This window comes from Ailuropoda melanoleuca, chromosome 14 (assembly GCF_002007445.2).
Source record: "Ailuropoda melanoleuca isolate Jingjing chromosome 14, ASM200744v2, whole genome shotgun sequence".
NCBI lineage: Eukaryota > Metazoa > Chordata > Mammalia > Carnivora > Ursidae > Ailuropoda > Ailuropoda melanoleuca.
This window is the reverse complement of record NC_048231.1, coordinates 90,444,787-90,470,819: the sequence shown is the minus strand read 5'-3', so window position 1 is coordinate 90,470,819 and position 26,033 is coordinate 90,444,787. Positions and strand designations below refer to the sequence as shown.

At 46.8% G+C, this 26,033-nt stretch overlaps 1 protein-coding gene across 1 annotated transcript in view; it reads left to right on the top strand.

Moving 5' to 3' along the window:
* Positions 1-26,033, top strand: part of CCBE1 (collagen and calcium binding EGF domains 1) — a 243,954-nt gene that overhangs the window by 187,073 nt on the left and 30,848 nt on the right. The window contains exons 3-5 of the mRNA XM_011231631.3: positions 8,133-8,185; positions 12,820-12,954; positions 15,207-15,359. Coding sequence (XP_011229933.2) covers positions 8,133-8,185; positions 12,820-12,954; positions 15,207-15,359 — 341 coding nt within the window. The remainder of the gene's footprint in view (positions 1-8,132; positions 8,186-12,819; positions 12,955-15,206; positions 15,360-26,033) is intronic.

Below are 26,033 nucleotides of genomic sequence, written 5' to 3'. Positions count from 1 at the left end.
AGACAAGAAGTAGGTAAGGAGAGACCTCTAGCTATCTCTGCCACAGTCCTGGCCTCTGGAAGTGCAGCTGTCGTGGGTCATCTGGGTCTCTTTCTAGGGAGAAAGATAGAAGGCGCTGTTTAAAAACAGGCTTGTGGATTCTTTGCCTTCGAGCTCTAGCCCCATCGAGGACGCTCTTCTATTCCAGTTTCTCAGTGAGAAGTTAATTCTCTTCTATTAGTTTTAAGATATAACACGTTCTCACTAAGGAAGTTAACACCCAATCATTGCAGGAAATCTGGAAAATACACGCAAGCAAAATGAATGCAGCTAGGTTGCCCAGGAGCTCGCAGTTTAGGAGTCCTAAAGAGAGGTCAGAATTGAAATCCTGGAGCTGAATCCACCCTTTGAAGGAGAGAGAGCAGGAGGGAAGTCTGGCCGAGCTGCAGAGAAAGCCCACAGTGGGAGGAGAAGGCGGAGGACCTGTCAGGAAACTTCAGGATGTTTTGGTAACCAGGGATGACTTCTTGTATTGTTTGGTTTATCATGAATAATTCAGTGCTTGAAGATGTGATTTTCTTGATGAATGCCATTGTAGCAGATTATTAATAACCAGGCAGGGGCACCTGGGTGACTCAGTTAAGTGTCTGCCTTCGGCTCAGGTCATGATCCCAGGGTCCTGGGATCGAGCCCCACATCGGGCTCCCTGCTCAGCAGGGAGCCTGCCTCTCCCTCTCTCTCCANTTGTAGCAGATTATTAATAACCAGGCAGGGGCACCTGGGTGACTCAGTTAAGTGTCTGCCTTCGGCTCAGGTCATGATCCCAGGGTCCTGGGATCGAGCCCCACATCGGGCTCCCTGCTCAGCAGGGAGCCTGCCTCTCCCTCTCTCTCCGCTCCTCCTCCCCAACCCGACCCCGCTCATGCTGTCTCTCAAATAAATAAAATCTTAAAAATAAATAAATAACCATTCAGGTGTTCCTGGGATGATGGTTAGAGGGTTGATAGAATAAAAACACAGCAGCAACTAGGGCCCAGGGCCCCACGGTGTCACCGCATAGGGTGAACTGTATTGCTGCAAGGAACAGTCTCCACTCTCCATGCGCTGTCCACGGATGATGACCCGGAGTGAGACACGACTCACGGTTCTCGGCACTTCTGAAAATTAGCAGCCATGGTAATAAACATCAGCAGAGATGCGTTCGCTTAAATATGCCCCATGAATGGGGGAAATGGTTGTATTAAAATCCTCTCTAAGGCAAACCTCTATTAAACCCGTTTTCTGATGTGAGAAAAAGAATGAACATCCTTCTAAATGATACACTAGATCCCAGAAGGCATTTCTTAATAAGTGCCGTATATTGGTTCCCGGTGACTTGGCCAAAAGCCGTTTGGTTGAAACCTAGTGGGTCAAGTTTGTCCAAAATGTAAATCCTGAGGGGTCTCTGGGTGAAGTAAACCTGACGGGTGCCTGTGTGCACCCCTCTGAAGCGTGCTCGCAGATGTGACTCCTTCGCCAGCTTTCAAAACCGGCGTTTTCCAAAACCATTGCCAAGCCTGGCATTAGAAATGTACCAAAACGCCCTTGAAAAATCCCTAAAGATCCCTTTTTTTATTATTATTATTTCCTTTATTTTCTCTTATTAAAAAATCAGTAGCTGCTCATTGCAGGAAAATAAGAAAACTCATAAAAAAGAACCTGACTTACTGTGGTGATCATTTCACAGTGTCTGCAAATATCAAATCCATATGTGGTGCGTCTGAAACTGCTCTGAAGTTATGTCAGTTTTATCTCCAGAAAAACCCCACAAGGAGCATCTTTCATCTTACCCACATAGAGAGAGCTGTGAATACCCAACCCAACCTTTCTTTTTTTAATGAGAAGAGATCTCACAACCTGTGTGTGTGTGTGTGTGTGTGTNGAAGAGATCTCACAACCTGTGTGTGTGTGTGTGTGCGTGTGTGTACACTCATAGACACAATTTTATTGTTTCTTATACAAAGATAGTGCCAACCACCTCTCTCAATTTGTTCTCATTTTTTCTTATGTTTTAGAAATGATCAACTTCTCAAATGAATTAGGGAAGAGGCAGCCAGCAAGCAAGATGACGAGGGTTGATAGGGCAGAAAACTCACTTGGGGGAGACAAGGAAGGAGGGACCAGGGAGAAGAGAGCTGGCGAGCACTGGCATCGTGGCAAGGAGGCAGTGACTCAGTCCCAGGTTCTCGTCTCCAGGACCCGAGCGGACTCCGGGCGGCTCTCTGCGGAGTTCGCTGACCATGTGCATCCAAGAAGCGCTGACAGGGCAGGGAGACAGGGAGGCGCTGGCAGAAACGTACGAAGGTGGCCACATGTGTTCTCAGCCCTGGGCTGTTGTCTGCACCTCCCAGGAGCTCCTGGGCCAGCTTTGAGCAAACAGTACAAGATCGGGTCATGTGCATGCATTTCATCGTTGAGAACAGAGATTACACTGGTCAGAGAGAGGGGAATGGAACGTGTTAGCGGCCCGAGAGGGTTTCACTTCTCCTGCATTCTGATAAGATCATCTTTGTTCTGGAGTGACCGTGGAAACGAAGCGGCCAAGACACTGGCTTTTGAACTGCAGTCACAAAGGCTGCGTCTCCCTGAAAGCCAAGCCAATGGGCAGTCAGACTGTGGCAAGCTGCTCACTTCCTGGGGCCACCGCCCCTAAAATACCCCAGCATCCTTGAAGGCGAATGTTGGAGTGGGGACAGAACAGGAAAACCAGCCCGTTTCTTTCTAGGTTTTGTGTTTGTTGTATGCCAGCACCGTACTGAGTTCGGCAGGCTTCTTCCCTCATTGACCCCTCATACCAAGCCAGGGAGGTGGGTACCGTTACTATCGCATTTTACAGATGAGGACATCAAGCTAAGGGGACTTTAAGTCACTCGTCGAGGGTCCCGCGGCTGGAAAGCAGCAGAGCCTGGATTCAAACCTGGGAGGTACATCCCCCAGGGCCAGGACCCTAACCACCAGCTCTTCTGTCTTCCTGGGAAGTACATGATGAACGTTTGTGGAATGAAAAGATTATTACCCCTTGCAGCCTGTAGGGATAAATGCTTTCTGCTTGTTAGCTCAGCCCCATCTAAGAATAATCTTCACATGCCAAAAAAAAAAAAAAAAGTTCTGTAATTCACAGAACTAAAACCTAGATGATACCATGCCCAGGGGGTTACTGGCTAGAGGAGTGACTCCAACAGCGTTCTCGCCTCATTTGATTTGTGTGTGTGTGTGTGTGTGTGTGTGTGTGTGTGTGTGTGTGTGTGGTAAAATACACATAAAATGTACCATATTAGCCACTTTTAGGTATAGTATTAGCATTAAGCACATTCACACTCTTGTGCAACTGTCTCCATCCATCTCCAGAACTTTCTCATCCTCCTGAACCCACACTGTGTACCCATTCACCCACAACACCCCATTCCCTCCCCACCCAGCCCCTGGCCACCATCTTTCGACTTTCTGCCTATGACTTTGACCACCTGAGGTACCCCCTGTAAGTGGAGTCGTACAATATTTGTTCCTTTGTGTGATTGCACTTAGCTTAATGTTTTCAAGTTCCATCCATATTGTAGCACGTGTCAGAATGTCCTGTAAAGGATGAGTAATATTCCATTGTGTGTATCACATTTTATTCATTCATCTGTCAAGGGACATCTGGGGTGTTTGTGCCTTTGGCTGTTGTGAATGATGGTGCTGTGGACAAATACTTGTTTTGAGTTTGCTCTCATTTCTTTCGGGTATATGCTCAGACATGGACTTGTGGGATCAGGTGGTTACTCTGTGTCTAATTTGTTGAGGAACTGCCACGCTGTTTTACACATTTGATCTTGACCAACAGTAATGGTGCATATGAGAGCATGTTATATGTAACATACTCCTTATGATTCTCTTCATATTATCACTGAGATTTGGCAGGAACAAGATGCTTTGTAGATGAATAAATAGGTAGGTTTGTTTGCTTCTTTTTTTTTCTTTCTACCTTAATCGATTGCTAGAGTAAACATGATCTTAACTCGATTTGCCTGGGAGAAGCACTTTCTGGTGAAAAGGGCTGGAACCAAGCATGCCTAGATGGGAGGTGAGTCATTTTACTGGGTTCTGTTCTCAGGGCATCTGGTATAAAAGGAATTTTAGTAGTTCATGTGAAGTCATGCAAAGCTCAATAAAAGTTTTGGCAAAAGAAGAAGGCTGAAAGAAAGAGGAAAGCTTTCTTACAGGAGTTTTACAAAGAAATTCAGGACCATTTTTAAATCCTCAGGACTTTAGGGGCGCCTGAGTGGCTCAGGCAGTTAAGCAACTGACTCTTGATTTCAGCTCAGGGCATGATCTCAGGGTCGTGAGATCGAGCCCCGAGTTGGGCTCTGGGGTCAGTGCAGAGTCTGCCTGTCCTTCTCCCTCTGCTCCTCCCCCCGCTCGTGCTTGCTCTCTCTCTCTCTCTCTCTGTTTAAAAAATAAATGAATACAATCTTTAAAAATCAATCAATTCATCCATCCATCCTCAGGCCGTTAATGTGGTCCCAGGCGTTTGGTGGGCTGTGTTGTTCCTGGCAGGAGTCGCTCATGGCCCCGTGTCTGGCACGCCATGGCAGTTAGGGGGTGGAAAGAGATAGTGCATACTGGTCTCTGCATTTTCCCGGCCTTGCCTCTCTTCGCTTAGGACTGGCTGGTTGGGGGGGTGGGGAAGCTGCCATCGGCTGGCCTTCAGAAGCCGTCAGCAGGAGGCTTTGGTGGTGTTGGAATGAGATGTTCCGTTGAAGGGGTTCTTTAAAAACGTTTGGAAATTCTGTGTGCCTGGGCAGGATTATCTGCTCATTGAGCTTCTCGGGTACACGTTTCCCCGAAGACTGTACCTTCTGCCCCTTGCAATGGTGGATGCAGGGTAGCTGACAGAGGGTGCCTGGGGGCAGGGAGGGAACAGGAAGTCCAGCTTCTCACCACACTTTCAGAATGTCTTGCTCTCTTCTGGCCTGCCCTTTCCTCGGGACCTAGTGTGTGCGATTCCTAAGTCAGGCTGGGGTTCTGCAGGGTGTTGGCTTCTCCATGGTAACCTCCTCTGGATGCTCGTAGATTTGAAGCTACTCCACTCTGCAAAATCACTTCCCAGGGGCGCCTGGGTGGCTCAGTCGGTTAAGCCTCTGCCTTCGGCTCAGGTCATGATCCCAGGGTCCCGGGATCAAGTCCCACATCGGGCTCCTTGCTCAGCGGAGAGCCTGCTTCTCCCTCTGCCCCTCCCCCTGCCCATGCACACTTGCAGGCTCGCTCTCCCCCTCTCCCTCATTCTGACAAATAAAATCTTTAAAAAAAATCGACTTGCCATTCTCCCATCTACTGGCCATATTCCTATTAGACTCCATATTGGAATCATGTTCTTAATCCATGGATTTTGACCTTGTGTTTTTATTTCTTAGTCCCATTATTTGGGATGTGAATGAAGAGGCCAAAAATACTACTTATGCAACAGCTTGAAAGGAAAACTGTTCTCCCTCCCTTCTTTCTTCCCTCCCCCTCTTGTTTTTGGAAGAAGATACCGGCCACTGAATAAGAAGTGGAAGGAAGAGATGAGTGGTAAGACGAAGGCATCTAAGAGTGGCTCTTGCTGTTTCCTTGCTGTGTTTATAAAGCTGCACTGTCCAACCCTAAGCCAGGCCCTGTGCTAGGTACCTTTATTATCTGTAATCCCTGTGATAATTCTGCAAGCAAATATTATTATTCATGTTTTATCCATGAGGAATCTGAAACTCAGCGAGTTTTTTAAGAAATGAGCCCAAGGTCACATCGCAAGCTCTTTAAATGACAGAGCCAGAATTGTAAACCGAATTTGCTTGACCCCAAAGCCATTGCTCCATCTGCTGCATGTAGCTTGGTCCAGAGAACCCTAAAATACTCTAAACAGTGCAGTTCTTTCTCTAGTTTAAAAAAAAAAAAATTCTCCATCTTGTGCAGATCTAGACAGCTCTGCAAAGGAAACCCCAAATAAATCTTAGGAAAATTTACGATTGCAGTGGAGCAAGTGTTGAAATATTTCTTGCCTTATGACTCATTTGACCTTTCAAGCCCCCTTCTTGTCCTCTAATTCTATAGGCAGTTTTGTTTTGTTTTAATGCTCTTCTAGAATTTGCTAACAGAACACAGTCCGACGATGGTATCTCATCATCGTTTTCCGGATTCCATTTTTCCTTCCAAAAGCTCTCACACACACTTGGTTGCTGGGATAGATCTCTGCTGCACTGTTTTTATTTATGATTTTGTATGAGTGTTAATGCCCCGGGGCACCCAGGGGAAGCCTCCACAGACTTTCCTGATTAGCGGATGTCGCCCTTTCTATGTAACAGCCACCTCTGATCACCACTTCCCCTAGCCAAGAAACAAGAAAAGCATTTGCATTTGGAAAACCCAGCTATGACACATGAAGCGGATTAAGAAGGACCGTCTCCCCAGAATCCACATGAGCTTTTCCCATCTTCGTTTGTTTTTCTTAAAGATAAAAAACCACACCGCCATATTCGTAGCTCGGTCTAAGAAGTGTCTGTGCTTGCATAACGAGTGGGAGATTTCACTTTGGCTCTCTTGACTTCGTTATACACAAATGATGTTGTAAATAATCTTCGAAATGGCATGACCTGTGCGGCCAGTGGTTTGTTTTTTTTTTATACTTTGGAATATTTCATTGTTTATTTTAAATGGTGGTTTATGTTGAATGGGTGTTTAACATGCAACATAACGCAGTCTTCCCTGGAACTCTGCAAAAGCAGGAAGGTACCCTGGAGTCTCAGAATTCCTTCTCTCGAGCAGAGAGATGGTGTTAGGTATGCAATTAAGGAAAAAATGGCCAAGGAGGAAGTTAATTCTTAACTGAGCAGGTATTTAAATGAAGCATGGCCATTCTGAAGCTTATATCTCCTGATAGAGCTCTGTAGGCTTTTGAAAGCATATCCAATCACTGTTATTTGATTTCATAAAAAGGCAAATGACAGATTACTTTGGGCTCCCCTACATGGATAATCCCAAGGCTTTGCAATGCTCAGAAAGATCAGAATGCCCACGTATGCTGTCTTGGACATGGAAAGAGAGATTGTTGTAAGGGTTACATCCTTGGGCATGAACTTTGAAATGCCGTCGGACTTTTCAGCAGCTGTATGTTAGGTGCGCTATTTAAATAGAAGTAGACAGGGGCGCCTGGGTGGCACAGCGGTTAAGCGTCTGCCTTCAGCTTAGGGCGTGATCCTGGCGTTATGGGATCGAGCCCCACGTCAGGCTCCTCCGCTATGAGCCTGCTTCTTCCTCTCCCACTCCCCCTGCTTGTGTTCCCCCTCTCGCTGGCTGTCTCTGTTTCTGTCAAATAAATAAATAAAATATTTTAAATAAATAGATGATAGATAGATAGATAGATAGATAGATAGATAGATAGATAGATAGATAGAAGTAGACAAATAGAACCGTATGTCTCAATGTGCTGTTGTACTCAAGATGTATCAGGAACACCTGTTTCCCCTCCATCCAACTTTCTTGTGATCTCCTTGAGTTTCAGATAATCTGGGGTACTGTTCTTTCTCTTAACAGTTTTCTGTCGGACAGCTTCAAATAATACAGTAAGAGCTGCAAAATGTTAATGAACACGCTATTAAGCAGTTCTCTTTCTGGTTGTTAGGAACTTGGACTTTCTTACACCACGGAAAACTCGACAGAGTGTAAGTTTCACGGAAGGTAAAGATAGATCCTCTACCTCTGTTAAAAATAATAATAAAATTATAAATCAGTTGGAGATGTTGGGAAATTAGGTCGAATTGGAAAACTCTGGATATTGCCACACATCATTCATAGCGGTAAATCTCTCTCTCTGTCCCGTAGGCCTCTGATCGTCTAAGTATCTTGAAGTCTTTGTGTTAATCCACTTCATAGGATTCAAGGGATTAATTTCATATATTACATGGTGAAAGGGGCATCCTGCTATAAGGAGGATGTGGCCGTGTGCTATTGATATTTCCCCTTTTATCTCTGCTTCCCTTAAAACTACACCTCCCCTTCTTTCCCTTAGACCTTTTTCCTGGGCACAAGTCTTTCAGTAACTGAGAAGAATTATATTTTTAATCTAACATCCCATTTAAAATACGTTTTTGTTTGTCTCTTAGGAAAAAATGCTGCAAAGGGTATAAATTTGTTCTTGGACAATGCATCCCAGAAGGTATGTAATATAAAAGATTATGTCTTCTTACCTTGTTTGTGACTAGTCATTAGGTGTCTGTAAAGTTCAGGTGTACATAGAATGTATGTGGGTTATCTGTATGTAATTTCATTTTTTCTGGCATCAAATTCTTCCAGTTTGATTACATGTAGCATCCTCTCACTAAATCATTACACAACTTATACACATATTTTGAGCAATTCTTGTATTTCTGGTTTTAAGCTAAAGAGACTGTCTTTCCCTGATCAGCATTTCATTCACAGTTAGAACACAAGCACCTTCCGAACCTCTCTCTGTGCTTTTCGTGTGTTAAACTCATAGCCCCTTCAAGCCCTGTCCTCAGCCAGCACTGGGGAGACAGACCAGTGTCAGACCTTGGCCCAGCCCTCAAGGCCCACACCCTCAAGCCGGGGAGACAGGGTATAGACAGCATGGAATCAGAGAGACATGAATTTTTTTTTAAAGATTTTATTTTTATTCTTATTTGTCAGAGAGAAAGAGGGGGGCACAAGCAGAAGAGCGGCAGGCAGAGGGAGAAGCAGACTCCTCACTGAGCAAGGCTCTCGATGCAGGACTCGATCCCAGGACCCTGGGATCATGAGCTGACCCAAGGGCAGCTGCTTAACCAACTGAGCCACTCAGGCGTCCCAGAGAGACCTGAATTTTAATTACAGTTTCCATATTGCCTTAGTCCATTCTGGCTGCTGTAACAGAAATACCATAGTCTGGTGGCTTAAACAACAAATATTTATTTGTTTTATAGTTCTGGAGGCTAAGTCCAAGACCAAGATCCTAGAAAACTCCATGTCTGGTGAGAGTTTCCTGGTTCACAGATAGCCACCTTCTTGCTGTGTCCTTATGTGGCAGAAGGGGCAAGGGAGCTTTCTGGGGTTTCTTGTATAGAAGCACCAAGCCCCTTCATGAGGACTCTACCCTCATGATCTTAGCCCCGCCCCCCCAAGGCCCCGCCTCCTAATACCATCACCTTGGAGGTTAGGATTTCAAGATGTGAATTTCAAGAGGACACATGGATTCAGTCCATAACATACATCCTACCTTAGTTTTTGTGGGCAAGTATTTAGTACTTGACTCGTGGTTTTCAGAGTATTACCACATGTAAGGTACTTGGAACAGAAGCTGGCTCTTATTAAGTGCTTGATAAATGATGGTTCCTGCTGTTGTTTTTAATAATAACCACAACATGTGTGGTAGAGGCAGTCAGGGCAACAAGTGTCTGGAGGAGGCACGGAGCACAGAGGACCAGGGCAGTCCGAGGTGGTCTCAGGAAGGAGGGGCAGCTGGCTGATCAAGAAAGGCTGCCCAGAACCTGGACAAGTAGGAGGAAGAGAGCTGCGAAAGATCCCACGCTGGCCCAGAGAAACTAAGAACTGTTTAGAGAGCGGGAGATTAGTTTGCCTGGGGCCGGGGAGAGGTGGGTGGGTAATGAGAAATAGGTTTCTTCCCTGTCACCCAAGAAACCTGGGCTCTGCGAAGGATGAGAAGCCCAGCCAAGCCAATTCATGTTGCTTTATCTCATCGAGAGCAGTTTCTTCATCTCAGAAATAAATGAATCCCCCCCCTGCATATTTCTGTCTTCAGTGAAAGGGTGGAAGAGTTCACTACACCAAGCTGGGACCTTTGAAAAAGCTGCTTTAGGAAGGTTGCTTAGGAAATCACTTTACATAAGATGGTTTATGTGGCCTTGGGTGTCTCTGAGACTGAATTTCTCACTGCCAGCCAACTGTGTTGGTTAGAGCGTGGTGGGAAAAAACCCCACAAAGGTCAAAATAATTGCATTCTTTTATAAGCCAGTTTTCCTCAGTCTGCAGCTGTGTCCTTTATATTTCAATTTGGCAGATACTAAGAAAACTAAGTTTAGGCCTGTCAATTTAAGATCCCAGCTAAAGACATTGCGCAGCCTAAATAAAAACACATTACATGGGTACCACATACTTAGGGTTTCTTGAAATGTGTTAGGTGTTGTGGTTTCAAACATCAGAGCCTGAAAGTAGTCTCCCCTCACCCTCAGTGGAGCCTGAGACACCTGTGATTATCATAGCCTTGCCGTAACTAACTTTCTGCTCTGTTGCTGTCACTAGAACACTTAAGTGTTTTACTCTGTGGGAATAAGTCTGCGTGCGTGGGCTTCTTACTAAAGATCTCTTTAGTCATAAAGATTCCCATTAGCGAGAATGCAAGGTATAAATGTAGAATTTCAGAACAGATAGTGTATTGCTCAGAGAAACAGAGAGAGGTTTATTTTATTTAAAGGAATTAGTTGACAAGACTGTGGAGGCTAGCAAATCAAAAGTCTGTAGGATAGGCTGGAGACCCAGAAGAAAGTTACAGTTTGAGTCAGAAGGCCATCTGCCACTTTAATTCCCTCTTCCTTAGGGGAAGTCTTTTTTCTACTAAGGCCTTCGACTGATTGAATGGGCCCACCAACATTTTGGAGGGCAATCTGCTTTATTCAGACTCTACCGAATTAAATGCTGATCCCATCTAACAAATATCTCTACCGAAACATTTAGAATATGCTTGACCAAATATCTGGGTACTGTGGCCTACCCACATTGGCAAATAATAAAGAGCCTAGAATTTCTAAGCAAATGTGCTGAGAAGGTGCAATTTAAAAGAGTCTGGTTACCTCGTATTTGTTCTAAGTCAAAAGTCACACACAAATGGCCAAATCTGACCCTCTGCCTATTTTTGTAAATAAAGTTTTATTGAAACACAACCATTCTCATGCACCTGAGTATTATCTGTGGCTGCGTTTGCCCTACCACCGCAGAGCGGAGTAATGGTTGCCAGCCAGATCTATTTTGCTAAGCCCTGCTGTATTATTGTGATTGGCCAGGGGATAGAATAATCTGATTTGTTCTAGCTCAACAATTATTAATTGAGCATAAACTGTAGGAAGAGAGTAGTGCCAGTTACTCCAGGGGACACAGTCCTTGCCAGATAACCAAACAATAGTAAGAGCTAGTAATGAAGGCAGCAGAAGAGTAGGTTAAGCTTTTACTGTGTGTCGGGCACTGTGCTTAAGGCATCATCCAAGTTAACCTTCATAAAAGCACCATAAAGGCAGTATTACTGTCACCCCTATTTTATAGGTAAGAGGATAAAGCCTAAAGGGCCTGAGGTTACAGAAATAGTAGCAGAGTTGGGAGGGCTGGTTCCAGAACCCATACTCTTCAGCATACTGCTGCATGCCTCCCAGCCTAGGGCCTGGGACAGAGTATGGAATTCTGCAAATAGGGCAAAGCACGGGAGCAAGAGAAGTACAGAGCACAAAACGTTGGCTGCGTAGGGGCACCTGGATGGCTCAGTTAAGCATCTGCCTTTGGCTCAGATTATGATCTCAGGGTCCTGGGATCGAGCTCTCTGCTCAGTGGGGAGTCTCCTTCTCCCTCTTGCTCTCCCTCTCTTAAGTAAATAAAATCTTTTTTTTTTTTAAGATTTTATTTATTTATTTATTGGACAGAGGGAGACACAGCGAGAGAGGGAACACCAGCAGGGTGAGTGGGAGAGGGAGAAGCAGGCTTCCCGCTGAGCAGGGAGCCTGATGTGGGGCTCAATCCCAGGACGGTGGGATCATGACCTGAGCCGAAGGCAGACGCTTAATGACTGAGCCACCCAGGCACCGCATAAGTAAGTAAAATCTTAAAGGAAAAACAAAACAAAACAAAACAAAACAAAACGGCTGTCCAGAGGTGATATGTAGTTGAGGAAACCATGTCTGACCGGCAGGAAACTCTGGCATAAAAAGCAGACCTGGCATCACAGTTGCAGGGGAAAGGATTTAGCAGGGGCAGCTTTCCAGGTCCTCACGAGAAAGGCACGATCCTTGTCACACGGACCCCGTCTGCATCGGAGGCCGACAGACCCACCCATTGCACCTTCCTATGCGGCGGAGCAAAGCCGGGCTTACTCCGTGCCCAAGGATCGTTGATCTGTGAGCACCTAGAGAAGATAGCACAGTGATCCAGATGCTGGATCTAGTCTGGAGGTAAACGTGCAGCCGGAGCTCCTGACTTAGCACCAGAGTCCCTTCAGAGGCTTGTTAAACAGCAGTTTGTAAGGACTGGGAGGAGGAGATGCTTTCACTCTTTTCAAGTAAGAGGGAGTCCAGAGATCTCCAGTCCTTCCCAGCCCCTCCTCAGCAGGCAGGACACGCACGCACGCACGCTCGCGCGCTCCAGCCCTGCATCCCTCACACCAGCTCTGTTCCAAAGCCTCCCTCACGCTCCTCCTGGCCTGCGTGACTTCCAGCCCTCACGCGATGGTGCCCTCGCCCCTCAGCAGGGCCGTCTGTTGTTTAGTGTTCATCTGGAAGGAATTCCCTGTCTTGACCGTAGCTGGTGGAAAAGCCCGAACAGGCCCCCGGGTGCCGCTGCAGGGCCCGGCCATCCAGAGCACCTTCGCTTTCCAGAGGAGTGGCAGACTGCAGGGCATGCGGCGGCCGCCCGTGACCCCAGGAGTTATCGCCCCCCCCCCCAAACGTCGCCAACAACGCGGCTCGGCTCAGGGGCAGAGCGCAGCGCAGGAGGCCCGTCCCAGACCCAGGCGCAGCGTCTCCACCCCCACGTGCGGGGCGACTGTGGCTGATGCGCGCGCACCCTTGTCTCTTTCAGATTACGACGTGTGCGCCGAGGCGCCGTGCGAGCAGCAGTGCACCGATAACTTCGGCCGGGTGCTGTGTACCTGCTACCCGGGGTTCCGCTACGACCGGGAGCGACACCGGAAGCGCGAGAAGCCCTACTGCCTGGGTGTGTGGGCGTCACGCGCTCGTGTTCCGGCTCCGGGGGCGGCGGTGCTGGCCTTTGCTGGCTGCTCTCCACCCGTGGGGCCAGCTCCCCGGGGCTGCTTTGATCTTTGCCGCTTCCCTTCTGTCCCGACGCTCAGACGATAGTATGCCAGCCATCACTGCCCTGATCAAAGCAGCCGCGGCCGAGGACTTCTTCAGGGAGCTGGTGCCAGTCAGGGTCCACCAGGCAGTGAGAGACGAGAGCGGGAGAAGGGGAGCATTGTCAAGCGGAAACGAGAACCAAGTCAAACAGAGTATAAGTGGGCAGAAACGTCAAAGCACAGACGAGACTCCCCCCTCCTCGGGGAAGGCTAGGCAGCGAGGCGGGAAGGAGGACAGGCCCATGTGGCAGGCAGATTGGAAGTGAGTCAGAGGGAGCCGAAGCCAGCCACCTGGACTGCAGCTGAGCGAGCTCACCCCGTCGCTCGCCACCAGCAGGGTCCTTCCCTCACTGGCCGGGTGGTCCAGCCATGCCCTCTTCACGTTTCTAAGCCAGGGTGATGGTAATTGTCACCTGGAGCCATGTGTCTCCAAGTGTGGTCAGGCCGTGGCTAACCTGCCTCAGAAACATCTGGGGTTCTTGTTTTTCAAAAAGATTCCTGGCCTCGCTTCCAGAGCCTGAGGGTGGGTCCAGAAATCTGCATTTACACACATGTCTCCAGTGACTCCCACGCACAGGCAAGTTTGAGAATCCGCTGGAGGATGAAGCGAGGAGCCAGGCACATGGTCCCAAGGGGAGAATAAGCGAGCTGTGATGAGCGGTCCCTCCTTCTCTGCCCCAACGGGGGTTCTAGTTGAAGAGAAGGTCTAGATATTAGCCTCTTAGCTTCTCCCCAGTGGCACCTGTGGTGGCACTCCACACTGACAAAGAAGAGGATTGAAACCACTAAGTGACTGGGGTCAGGACCAATGGCACCTCCTCAGAGAACATGGCGCACCACTCTGTCTCTCTGAGGTCCAGGCGCAGGGGCTCTTCTTTCAGTTTATGGAAGCCACGGTGCTCTGCGCTTCCCATGTGGGGATCCACAAAACTAGTGTTCTGCTAAGAATTCTGTTTCTCTCCTTTCAACCTCATCCTCCCTCCAGACAGGAGAGGCAGCTCCACACTTGGGTGTAGGGCAGAGGCATGTGAAGAAAGGTGTTCAGCCTGAACAATTGCACAGGTGAATGCCGCTGTGACACTTATTCCACGGATGGCGTAGTTCATACTGCCAGGGTAATGTCCAAATGACCACACACACGGGCCTGCCAGAGGTGGGTCCCGGGCAGCCGGTCCAGGGAGTGGCTGGGACGTTGTCAGCGTCCCAAAGTGCAGGGCTGAGCTCTGTCTGCCTCCCACATGTACACAGTCAAGACTGAGTGTCATGAGGTTCCCCCCCGCCCCCGCCACCTGATGTCTTCAGCCAGTGAGCAGGAAACAGACCGGAGCCTCCCTCTCTTCCCCTGGTGGGAAATGGTTTTGTTTCCACCCCACTCCGCAGGGGAGCAAGCCTGTGATGTGCACAGTTCATGTGGACTCCGACTGGTGACTTGTTTGATGGTCTCATGGCTCGTTTCCACAGCTCATGGGCGGTCCGTCTGGGTCATTGATGACACCGAAATTTCCTGGGGAAAACTCTCCATTAGACCCATCGTGACTATTTTCTTTCGCCAGAAGTGGCTTTTCTCAGGTTTCATTATCTCTCTCAACTGGGAAGGAGCCACTCCTAACCGACCTTGGGTCACTGTCCTGCTGCTCAGAGCCTAGAGCTGTAACCACGGGGTGGGGGGACATAAAAACCCTTGGCCCACTCGGGTCCTTGCAGAAAATCATGGCTCTGATGCTTGCTTTTCAAAGTGTGTTGCTATCTGTCAACTCATTTCTTCTTCTGAGGAGCCCAGCCAAGTATTTTGGGCCGGCATCATTATCATGCTTTGTAAATGGGAATTTGGAGGGCTGGCAGCGCCTGCACCAGGCCACATGACCTGGCTGTGGCAGAGCCCCAACCGGAAACCCCATCACTGATCAGCTTGCCACCGTGGTGACATGGCCTGAGGCACTTCGGGCACGCTGGCTCCTGTTTTTAGCATCCTGCGCTATTCCAGCCTTCTCTGATCGAGGCTGGCAAAGGGTCCTTTGCACACATTCACGGGAGGGCCACACTGCATGTCACCTGTTGTGTGGGAAGAGAGTTCTCTAAAACGGAGCATTCTCTGCCTTTGGTCCAAACCCAGATATCGACGAGTGTGCCACCAGCAACGAGACGCTGTGTGCGCACACGTGCATCAACACCGTGGGCAGCTACCGCTGTGAATGCCGGGAGGGTTACATCCAGGAGGACGACGGGAGGACGTGCACCAGGGGAGACAAATACCCCAACGACACTGGTGAGTAGGGCAAGCAACGTTACCCCGTAGATAGGCCCTTGGGAGCCCGCCGGGGCTTTCAGCCACTGACATTAATTCGTGGGCCAACCTGAAAATGAGCAGCAAGAAAGGGAGCAGCGGGCAGGAAGAGACGTTTGCACGAAGGGCAGGTGGAATCTGGGTTAAGAGAGGGGTAGGACACTGGGGCACCTAGGTGGCTCAGTCGTTAAGCGTCTGCCTTCGGCTCAGGGCGTGATCCTGGAGTTCGGGGATCGAATCCCACATTGGGCTCTTCCGCTGGGAGCCTGCTTCTTCCTCTCCCACTCCCCCTGCTTGTGCTCCCTCTCTCGCTGCTGGCTGTCTCTCTCTCTCTCAAATAAATAAATAAAATCTTAAAAAAAAAAAAAAAAAGGAGAGGGGTAGGACACAAGGTCGAGCCCCAGTGGAGCAGTGAGGGTTGCGAGCTGGTGCGTATTTGAGGAAGCTCTCCACCAAGTGGAGGTGGTGTGCCCAAGCAGAAATCAGTAGAACTTAGCTATGTGCTTGGACCACACTCGGATGAGCAGAGAAGGGGCCAGAAATCCTGTGTTCTCCCAGAGAATGGGTTGAATACCGATGGGAAACATGTCCGCGTCAGGTAACCATGTACATCAATGCTGCCTAACGTAGTCCGTGCCCTGTGCCTGCCCAGAACTTCTTGTGACTTGGTTTATGATTGTCTAAAAACAGAAGTTGAGTCTTCAGCCGTTTTTATACCCATTTGTTAGACATTTTGTCTAAATCCAAAGATCAGTGCTTGTATTTTGTCGTCTTTTTCTAGTTGTTGGCTTTTATTGCGTTTTGCAAACACAGTCCTCAGTGAAGTGCAACAGTGTTCAAAGCTGGCCTTCACAGAGTTTGAGCTACATGATGTCAACCGGATTCAAGTGATAGTGTGTCACTCAGGGATACGATCAGCCTGAATGTTGGATCACTCCTTTAAACTTGGAGGAAGGAGCCCTTGTGCTCCTGTATCCAACACTCATAGGCCAGGAAGCTACTCCCGTCTTACTGTGCTCCGAGCACAGCTCCTCCCTGCCCCCCCTTGGGAGGGGACAGGATGCTGTCTGTCTGGAGAGGCTGGCTGGGCCTTGGGCCATCTCTGAGTGGGGAAGGGGGTCCTGGGCAAATCACCTGTACCAAGAAGGCAGGGAGTTGAGAAGGCCACACGGTCTGGGCACTCGGGAGATGGTGATTCCTTGGGTGTAGCCTGAAATTTCAAAAGGAGTGGAAGACAGTTGCCATCCGCTGAGGACTGCAAATAGCTGGGGGACAGCTGCCTCACCAAACTACAAAGCAAAATTCTGAGAACAACCAGGTTGAGTCATGAGGAAGCCACCGTGTATTAGCAGTAGAAGCAAAGTGTGTTTGGAGCCAGCTCAGGACTGGCAGTCTGGAATAATGTGAATGAATCAGAGGGCTTGGTGACCCTTCTTAAAGTCTAAAGCATGTGAGGCCTATGTGCCCAGACAGGGGTGAACAGTCTTTTGGGCAGAAGGGTTGATTGAGGAAAAATGTTTGCAGGCCTTTTTTTTTTTTTTTAAGATTTTATTTATTTATTCGACAGAGATAGAGACAGCCAGCGAGAGAGGGAACACAAGCAGGGGGCGTGGGAGAGGAAGAAGCAGGCTCACAGCAGAGGAGCCTGATGTGGGGCTCGATCCCACAATGCCGGGATCACGCCCTGAGCCGAAGGCAGGCGCTTAACCGCTGTGCCCCCCAGGCGCCCCTCTTTTTTTTTTTTTTTTAATTCAAAGTTAAAATCACTTCATTTTTGTCCCCTGGTGGAGAAGGTGGGGGAGGGGCCAGGCGTGTGACTTACCTATTTGATCGTCTCCTTTATTAAAAGGAGATAATCCTTTGAAAAATGAGGTGCAGCCTTTCAGCTACTGACATTAATTCGTGGGCCAACTTGAACATTAGCCACAACAAAGCAGCTTTCTAAGTTTTCATCTTGGAATTGGATTTGCAGCCTTGCTCTGAGCCAGGAAGCCCAGGGGCTGTGCGAGCGATTCAGCCTGGCAACCCCATTGTCTCTGTGCCTTAAGTTTCTGTTCAGGCGAAACCTGTTTACTTGGGCATGAAGGGCAGCGTTGAGCAGCCCAATCTAGACTTTAACCATCAGAATCCGCAACCACTAACGCTTACTGCTTGAGTGTCAGGGTGGGATTAGATAGGAGGGAATCCCCAAGTAACAGGACCTGGCCTCACCCATGAGCAGTTCCCCCCTGGCCGGGGGGAGGGGAGGGGAAAGGGGGGAGTGGTCTGCCCAAGACCTGGCCTCTAACTCAGAGCCAGAGAAGCTGGTTGGAACTTTCAGAGACAGTGGAAGAGTTTTCCACTGAAATGTACGTGTTCTTTGGTCTCAGATGGCCTCCCTGTATGGTACCGGAGGGAGGGCTCTTGTCAGAGCACAGTGATCAGGTGGGCCTGGTGGGAGGCACTTACCTCCTGCCTTGTGCTTTGGACGTATAGACCCAGCCGGGGCCCAGCAACAGAGCTGGGGCCCGAGAAGTTGCCCTTGTGTCTCTGAAGTGAGCAGTGTGTTGTGTTAAGCCAGTCCTGAGACCATAGTCCCCTGCTTCCTTCCCTGAGAAATGAATTCTAAAATGTTCGTAGTGTAACACACAAGAAGTTTTTGTGTGAGAGAGCAAGTCCAGGAGATCAGGAATTTTACTTCCATGATGAGCAGTTTGACTTCCCTGGCTGAGAATTCCGGGAAAAACTGACGCGGTTGTAATGATAACGGACATAGATATGCAACTTTCTTTTGCACCTTATAAGGCCTTATAAGCATCTCACAGACAAGAGTGTCCTGAAAAATAGAATTTGGAAAATGCTAACTTAATAACATCAAAGGCCTGAGCTCTGGGGCTGAACTTGGTAGGTCGTCTGGTTGGCTTTCAGGCAAAGGCGTCTTCTTCGCCAGATGAAACAGCCCACAGTCCAGAGGGAAGCCATTTGCTGCGGATGGCGGAGCATCTGACAAACAAAAGCAGGACAGGCTTTCTCAGTCCTGCCATACCGAGAGACAGTTTGTCCCTATTACAGTGACTTCGCTGGGAGAGGTCTTTCTGCCTAATTAGTAAGAACTGTCTGGCGGTTCCACCATTGAGCTTTATTGTCACCCAAAACTCATTTACAGAAGAGCCTAGACCGCAAATTCCCTTTCTCCTCTCTCCCCATCCTCCTCCTCATAGAACAACTACAACTAGTTTAAAAAAAAAAAACAAAATAAAACACAAAAGCCGAGAAGCACTGTCTGTTGAATCACACACCCCTGCCGCCAGCAGCAGCATTAGAAAAGGAATTTCTCAGTGTTTTTCAGTTACCAGTATCTATTGAATTCACCACACATGCACACAGGACGAGCATTTGGTTTTAGTATCTTGCTAAGAAAAACATTCCACCACCAGTAACCCAGGCCGTCAGGAGGGAAGGGACAGAGAGGAGGAATCTAGACCCGTAATTAAAATTAGGAGCAAGGACAGGCATGTTGTAGGCCCTGAATGTGAGAGTCATAACTCAAGCCATGGGCCACCGAGAAGGTGAGGGGATGGCTTGGACTTCGCTGGCAACAAAAAGCAAGTCCCCTGGAGGCGTTTCTCTGACAGCCTCCTTACCTATGCGAAGTTCCTTGGCTTGAGGCTAGGAGAGCCTGCCCCGGGTGCTGCGGTATTAACCGCTGAGCGTCCCTGGGCAGGTTCTGGTCCCCAGCTTCCTGCTCTGAAGGAGCGGCAGGAGTGTTGGACTGGATGAGCTCTGAAGACCCTCGGGCCCTCCCATATCTCTTCCACAACGTGGTGGGATGTAGCGTGAGTAACCTTAGCCTGACCAGCCCTGCGAGTCCCAGCGCAGGCTTCATTTCTTTGTCCTCCATCTAAGCGAATGCCAGGGCTCCGAGACATGCCCAGCTTCAGCCCCTAGCCGAGAACTTTCCTTACGGTATCTAGATGATGAATCATGAACATCCAGATATTCAACTCAGCAACCAGAAAAGTGAGGGCCCAGGCAAGCCAGTTAAGCAGCTTTTTCTGCTTTGGACTAATTAATAAACCTAATATTTCATCGTGGTTATTTTTTTGGTGAAGAGATAATGATGATTGAATATAAACACATGTGATCTAAAATCTCCTTCCCGGGGTGCCTGAGTGGCACAGTCGTTAAGCGTCTGCCTTCGGCTCAGGGCGTGATCCCAGCGTTATGGGATCAAACCCCACATCAGGCTCCTCCGCTATGAGCCTGCTTCTTCCTCTCCCACTCCCCCTGCTTGTGTTCCCTCTCTCGCTGGCTGTCTCTCTCTCTGTGTCAAATAAATAAATAAAATCTTTAAAAAAAAATAAAATCTCCTCCCCCCCCCCTTTATTTGCGTTGTCCAATACCTGTGACGTTATAGTCAGAGGAATTTAAAATCAAACACAGCCTCACCTCGCTGTAAGAAGAGCGCATGGAGAGCAGGGGGGCCCGGCCTCGAAACCGCCCAGAAGGTGGAGAGGTTATGGCCAAGGGCAAGGTGGGGCGAGCCCTCTGGCTGCTCGGCAAGTATGGTGCACTCAGCCACTTGCTGTCTTTGAAAATATGTCCCTGGAGCCAGTTTAGACACTCCAGGGAGTCTGTGCAGCACGGATGGGGAGACAAATTAAGGACATGTTGGCTCCGTAGTAATGAGCTTACTGCTCTATTTTTCAACTTTTGTTTACTTTCTGATAGAGCGACCGTGACCCCTGTCATCCCTCACTACAGTTCAAAGTGTCAGGGACGGCCAGGTGTTTCATGTAACTTTCAAGTTCCACTAATCCATAGATCAGTAGTTCTCAACCTGAGGAGCTTTAAAAACTGCAACCCCCAGATGGGTGGGGTGCACCATAATGGGATTTTTTTTAACACCCCCTGTTAAGTGGTAATGATGTGCCAACAGCATTGAGAACTGCTTCCCAGAGTGCAAACCTGCACAGTCAACTTTTAAAAATAAACATGCTCTCTTGGTAACATTGCCCATACAATGTGTCGGGAACATCCTTTGGCTTCTGAGTTTATTGAAATATTACTAACAGTATCTAAGGAATTCTATTTCTAATGCTTTGGGATGCATAGACTGCTCGACATTAGTAAAAATTAGAGCTCTATGCCCCCATGTGGCTAATGAATAATAACGCACCTTTAAAATCAACTGGTTGGAGCAGAATGTTGAGTAATCCTTCACTTAACGTTTGCATGGTCACAGTTCGACCCACTCACTGATACAGCGTGAATTGAGTGGACTGAAAACATGCAAAATCAGAGATGTCTCCCCAGATTTCTAAATGAATTACTAACGTAGCATGCACGAGATTCTTTTTGCTCCACGTTCGACAGGACTGTAGACAAATTGCAGGATAGATGAGCCCCAGTTCAGAACAGATTACATGTTCCAGGCCTGCACACACAATTTCTCTTCCAACTGTCTGAGCGCTCTTTCCAAAGGATGATGTAAAGAGCCCTATCCCACATCTGTTATTTTGTAGGGAACTAAATACCCACTATAATTACATTTATGGAGCACTTGCCATGTACTGGGCACTGTTCTAGGAACTTACATTTCATTGCTCCTGTGGCAGTTACCCAGGTGATAAATGCCTTTGTCATTTTACTGTTGGAGGAACATGCCTGGAAGCCCTGGCTTCCAAGCTAAAGGATACTAAGTGGCGGCGTCAGGATTTAAATTCTGATCATCTGACTCCCCCAGAGCCTCTGCTGCTCTTTTACTCCAGGTCTGTGGAATGGACACAGTTCATCTTTTCTTTTTTCTTTACTGCCTTAAAATATTTTCTTTTTTTTTTTTAAATGATTTTTTATTATATTATGTTAGTCACCATACAGTACATCCCCGGATTCCGATGTAAAGTTCAATGCTCCATTAGTTGCATATAACACCCAGTGTACCATGCAATACGTGCCCTCCTTACTACCCATCACCAGCCTATCCCATTCCCCCACCCCCCTCCCCTCTGAAGTCCTCAGTTTGTTTCTCATAGTCCATAGTCTCTCATGTTTCATTCCCCCTTCTGATTACCCCCCCTTTCTTTATCCCTTTCTTCCCCTACCGATCATCCTAGTTCTTATGTTCCATAGATGAGAGAAATCATATGATAATTGTCTTTCTCTGCTTGACTTATTTCACTTAGCATTATCTCCTCCAGTGCCGTCCATGTTGCAGCAAATGTTGAGAATTCGTTCTTTCTGATAGCTGAGTAATATTCCATTGTATATATGGACCACAGCTTCTTAATCCAGTCATCTGTTGAAGGGCATCTCGGCTCCTTCCATGATTTGGCTATTGTGGACAATGCAGCTATGAACATTGGGGTGCATATGGCCCTTCTCTTTACTACGTCTGTATCTTTGGGGTAAACACCCAGTAGTGCAATGGCTGGGTCATAGGGTAGTTCAATTTTTAACTTTTTAAGGGACCTCCACACTGTTTTCCAGAGTGGCTGTACCAACTTGCATTCCCACCAACAATGTAGGAGGGATCCCCTTTCTCCACATCCTCTCCAACAATTGTTGTTTCTTGCCTTGTCTATCTTTGCCATTCTAACTGGCGTAAGGTGGTATCTCAGTGTGGTTTTGATTTGAATTTCCCTGATGGCTAATGATTTTGAACATTTTTTCATGTGTCTGTTAGCCATTTGTATGTCTTCATTGGAAAAGTGTCTGTTCATATCTTCTGCCCATTTTATGATTTGTTTATTTGTTTCTCGTGTATTGAGTTTGAGAAGTTCTTTGTAGATCTTGGATACCAGTCCTTTATCTGTGGTGTCCTTTGCAAATATATTCTCCCATTCCGTGGGCTGTCTCTTAGTTTTTTTGACTGTTTCCTTGGCTGTGCAGAAGCTCTTTATCCTGATAAAGTCCCATAAGTTCATTTTATCTTTTATTTCTCTTGCCTTTGGAGATGTGTCGTGAAAAAGGTTGCTCTGGCCGATGTCATAGAAGTTGTTGCCTATGTTCTCCTCTAGAATTTTGATGGATTCCTGTCTCACATTGAGGTCTTTCATCCATTTGGAGTTTATTTTTGTGTATGGTGTGAGAGAGTGGTCAAGTTTCATTCTTTTGCATGTAGCTGTCCAATTTTCCCAGCACCATTTATTGAAGAGACTGTCTTTTTTCCACCGGATGTTTTTTCCTGCTTTATCAAAGATTAGTTGCCCAAAGAGCCGAGGGTCCATTTCTGGGTTCTCTATTCTGTTCCATTGGTCGATGTGTCTGTTTTTGTGCCAGTACCATGCTGTCTTTGTGATCACAGCTTTGTAGTACAGCTCGAAATCCGGCATTGTGATGCCCCCAGCTTTGTTTTTCCTTTTCAACAGTTCCTTGGAGATTCGGGGCCTTTTCTGGTTCCATACAAATTTAAGGACTATTTGTTCCAGTTCTTTGAAAAATGTCCTCGGTATTTTGATCGGGATAGCATTGAAAGTGTAGATTGCTCTGGGTAGTATGGACATTTTAACTATGTTAATTCTTCCAATCCATGAGCATGGAATATTTTTCCATCTTTTTATGTCTTCCTCAATATCTTTCAAAAGTGATCTATAGTTTCTAGCATATAGGTCCTTTACGTCTCTGGTTAAGTTAATTCCAAGGTAACGCATGGTTTTTGGTGTTATTGTAAATGGGATGGATTCCCTAATTTCTCTTTCTTCAGTCTCGTTATTCGTGTATAGAAATGCAACTGATTTCTGGGCATTGATTTTGTATCCTGCCACCTTACTGAATTGTTCTATAACTTCTAATAGTTTGGGAGTGGATTCCTTTGGGTTTTCCATATAGAGTATCATGTCATCTGCAAAGAGAGACAGTTTGACTTCTTCTTTGCCGATTTGGATACCTTTGATCCCTTTTTGTCTTCTGATTGCTGTTGCAAGGACTTCTAGTACTATGTTGAATAATAGTGGCGAGAGTGGGCATCCTTGTCGTGTTCCTGATCTTAAGGGAAAGGCTTCCAGCTTTTCCCCATTGAGAATAATGCTTGCAGTAGGCTTTTCATAGATGGCTTTTATGAGATTGAGAAATGTACCCTCTATTCCTACACTCTGAAGGGTTTTAATCAGGAAAGGATGCTGTATTTTGTCAAATGCTTTTTCTGCATCAATTGAGAGGATCATATGGTTCTTGAGTCTTTTCTTGTTGATATGATGTATCACATTGATTGATTTGCGAGTGTTGAACCATGCTTGCATCCCAGGTATGAATCCCACTTGGTCATGATGGATAATCCTTTTAATGTACTGTTGGATTCTATTAGCAAGGATCTTGTTGAGGATTTTGGCATCCATATTCATTAGAGAAATCGGTCTGTAATTCTCCTTTTTGAGGGGGTCTTTGCCTGGTTTGGGGATCAAGGTAATATTAGCCTCATAGAATGAGTTTGGTAGCTTTCCTTCTGTTTCTATTTTTTGAAATAGCTTTAGGAGAATAGGTATTATTTCTTCTTTGAATGTTTGGTAGAATTCCCCAGGAAAACCGTCTGGGCCTGGAGTTTTATTATTTGGAAGGTTGTTTATCACTGACTCAATTTCTTCATAGTTAATTGGCCTATTTAAGAAATCTATTTCTTCCTGTTTCAGTCTTGGTAGTTTATAGGTTTCCAGGAAGGCCTCCATCTCTTCCAGATTGTTTAGTTTTTTGGCATATAGCTGTTGATAAAAGTTTCTAATAATCCTTGCAATTTCAATGGTGCTGGTCGTGACCTCTCCCTTTTCAGTCATAATTTTAATAATCTCAGTCCTTTCTCTTTGTTTTTGGACAAGTTTTGCCAGTGGTCTATCAATTTTATGGATTCTCTCAAAGAACCAGCTTCTAGTCCTGTTGATCTGCTCTACTGTGGTTCTGGTCTCTAATTCATTGATTTCTGCTCTAATCTTGGTCAACTCCTTCCTTGTCAGTGGGTTAGGCCTGTCCCTCTGTTGCTGTTCCAGTTTCTTGAGGTGAGAATATAGAAACTGCATTTTAGATTTTTCTATTCTTTTGAGTGAGGCTTGGATGGCTATGTATTTCCCCCTTAGGACTGCCTTTGCAGTATCCCATAGGTTTTGGACCGTTGTGTATTCATTCTCGTTGGTCTCCATAAATTGTTTAATTTGTTTTTTGATTTCCTGGTTTATCGAGTCATTCTTGAGCAGGATGGTTCTTAGCCTCCAAGTGTTTGAGTTTCTTCCAGGTTTTTCCTTGTGGTTGAGTTCCAATTTCAGAGCGTTGTGGTCTGAGAATATGCAGGGGATAATTTCAATCTTTTGGTATTGGCTGAGACCTGTTTTGTGTCCCAGAGCATGATCTATTCTTGAGAATGTTCCATGGGCATTTGAATAGAATGAGTATTCTTTGGTTCTGGGGTGTAGTGTTCTATATATATCTATGAGGTCCAACTCGTCGAGTATGGCATTCAAAGCCTTTGATTCTTTGCTTAGTTTTTGCCAGGGTGTTCTGTCTATTTCTGATAGTGGGGTGTTGAGGTCCCCTACTATTACTGTGTTCTTATCTATATGTCTCTTTATTTTGGTTAAGAGTTGGCTTGTGTATCTTGCTGCTCCCCTGTTGGGGGCATATATATTAATAATTGTCATATCCACTTGTTGAATACTTCCTTTAAGAATAATATAGTGCCCTTCTGTATCTCTCTCTATGGCCTCTAGTTTAAAATCCAGTCTATCTGATATGAGAATTGCTACTCCAGCTTTCTTTTGAGGTCCATTTGCGTGGAAGATGGTACTCCATCCCCTTACTCTAAGTCTGAATGCATCTTTGGGTTCAAAATGAGTCTCTTGTAGACAGCAAATGGATGGGTCATGTCTTTTTATCCAATCTGCAACCCTGTGGCGTTTTATGGGAGAGTTTAAGCCATTTAGATTGATAGAGATTATTGACAGATATGATTTTAATGATGCCATTTCTCTTTAAAGTCTTTGTATCGGTTGTGACTTGCTGCTCTGTATCACTCTTGGGGCCTTTTTACCTTTATAGAGCCCCCCTTAATATCTCCTGTAGGGCTGGTTTCGTGGTTACGAAATTGGTTAATGATTGGCGATTTTGGAACGTCTTTATTTCTCCATCAATTCTGAATGACAGCTTTGCTGGATAAAGGATCCTTGGCTGCATGTTTTTCTCTGAAAGAGCTTTAAAAATGCCCCCCCAAGCCTTTCTCTCATTCCAGGTCTCTGTAGACAGGTCTGACGTAATCCTGATACCTTTGCCTTGGTACGTGAGAAATTTCTTTGCCCTGGCCGCTTTCAATACTGTATCCTTGGATCTAATATTTGCGAATTGCACTATGACATGCCGTGGCGTAGGTTTGTCCTGGTTGAGCTTGGATGGGGTCCTCTCTGCCTCTTGGACACGAATGCTTGTTTCCCTTGCTAGATTAGGGAAGTTTTCAGCTACAATTTGTTCAAATATCTCTTCTAGACCTCTGTTTTTCTCCACCCCTTCAGGGATGCCGATGATTCTGACATTGGATCGTTTCATAGAGTCAGTAATCTCCCGTAATCTACATTCGTGGGCGTGGATTTTTTTAAGACCAGCTTCTATTTTCGTTTTTTCTTCTACTAACCCATCCTCCAATTCGCTAACGCGTTCCTCTGCCTCGGTGACCCTGGCCGTCAGAGCCTCTAGTTTTGACTG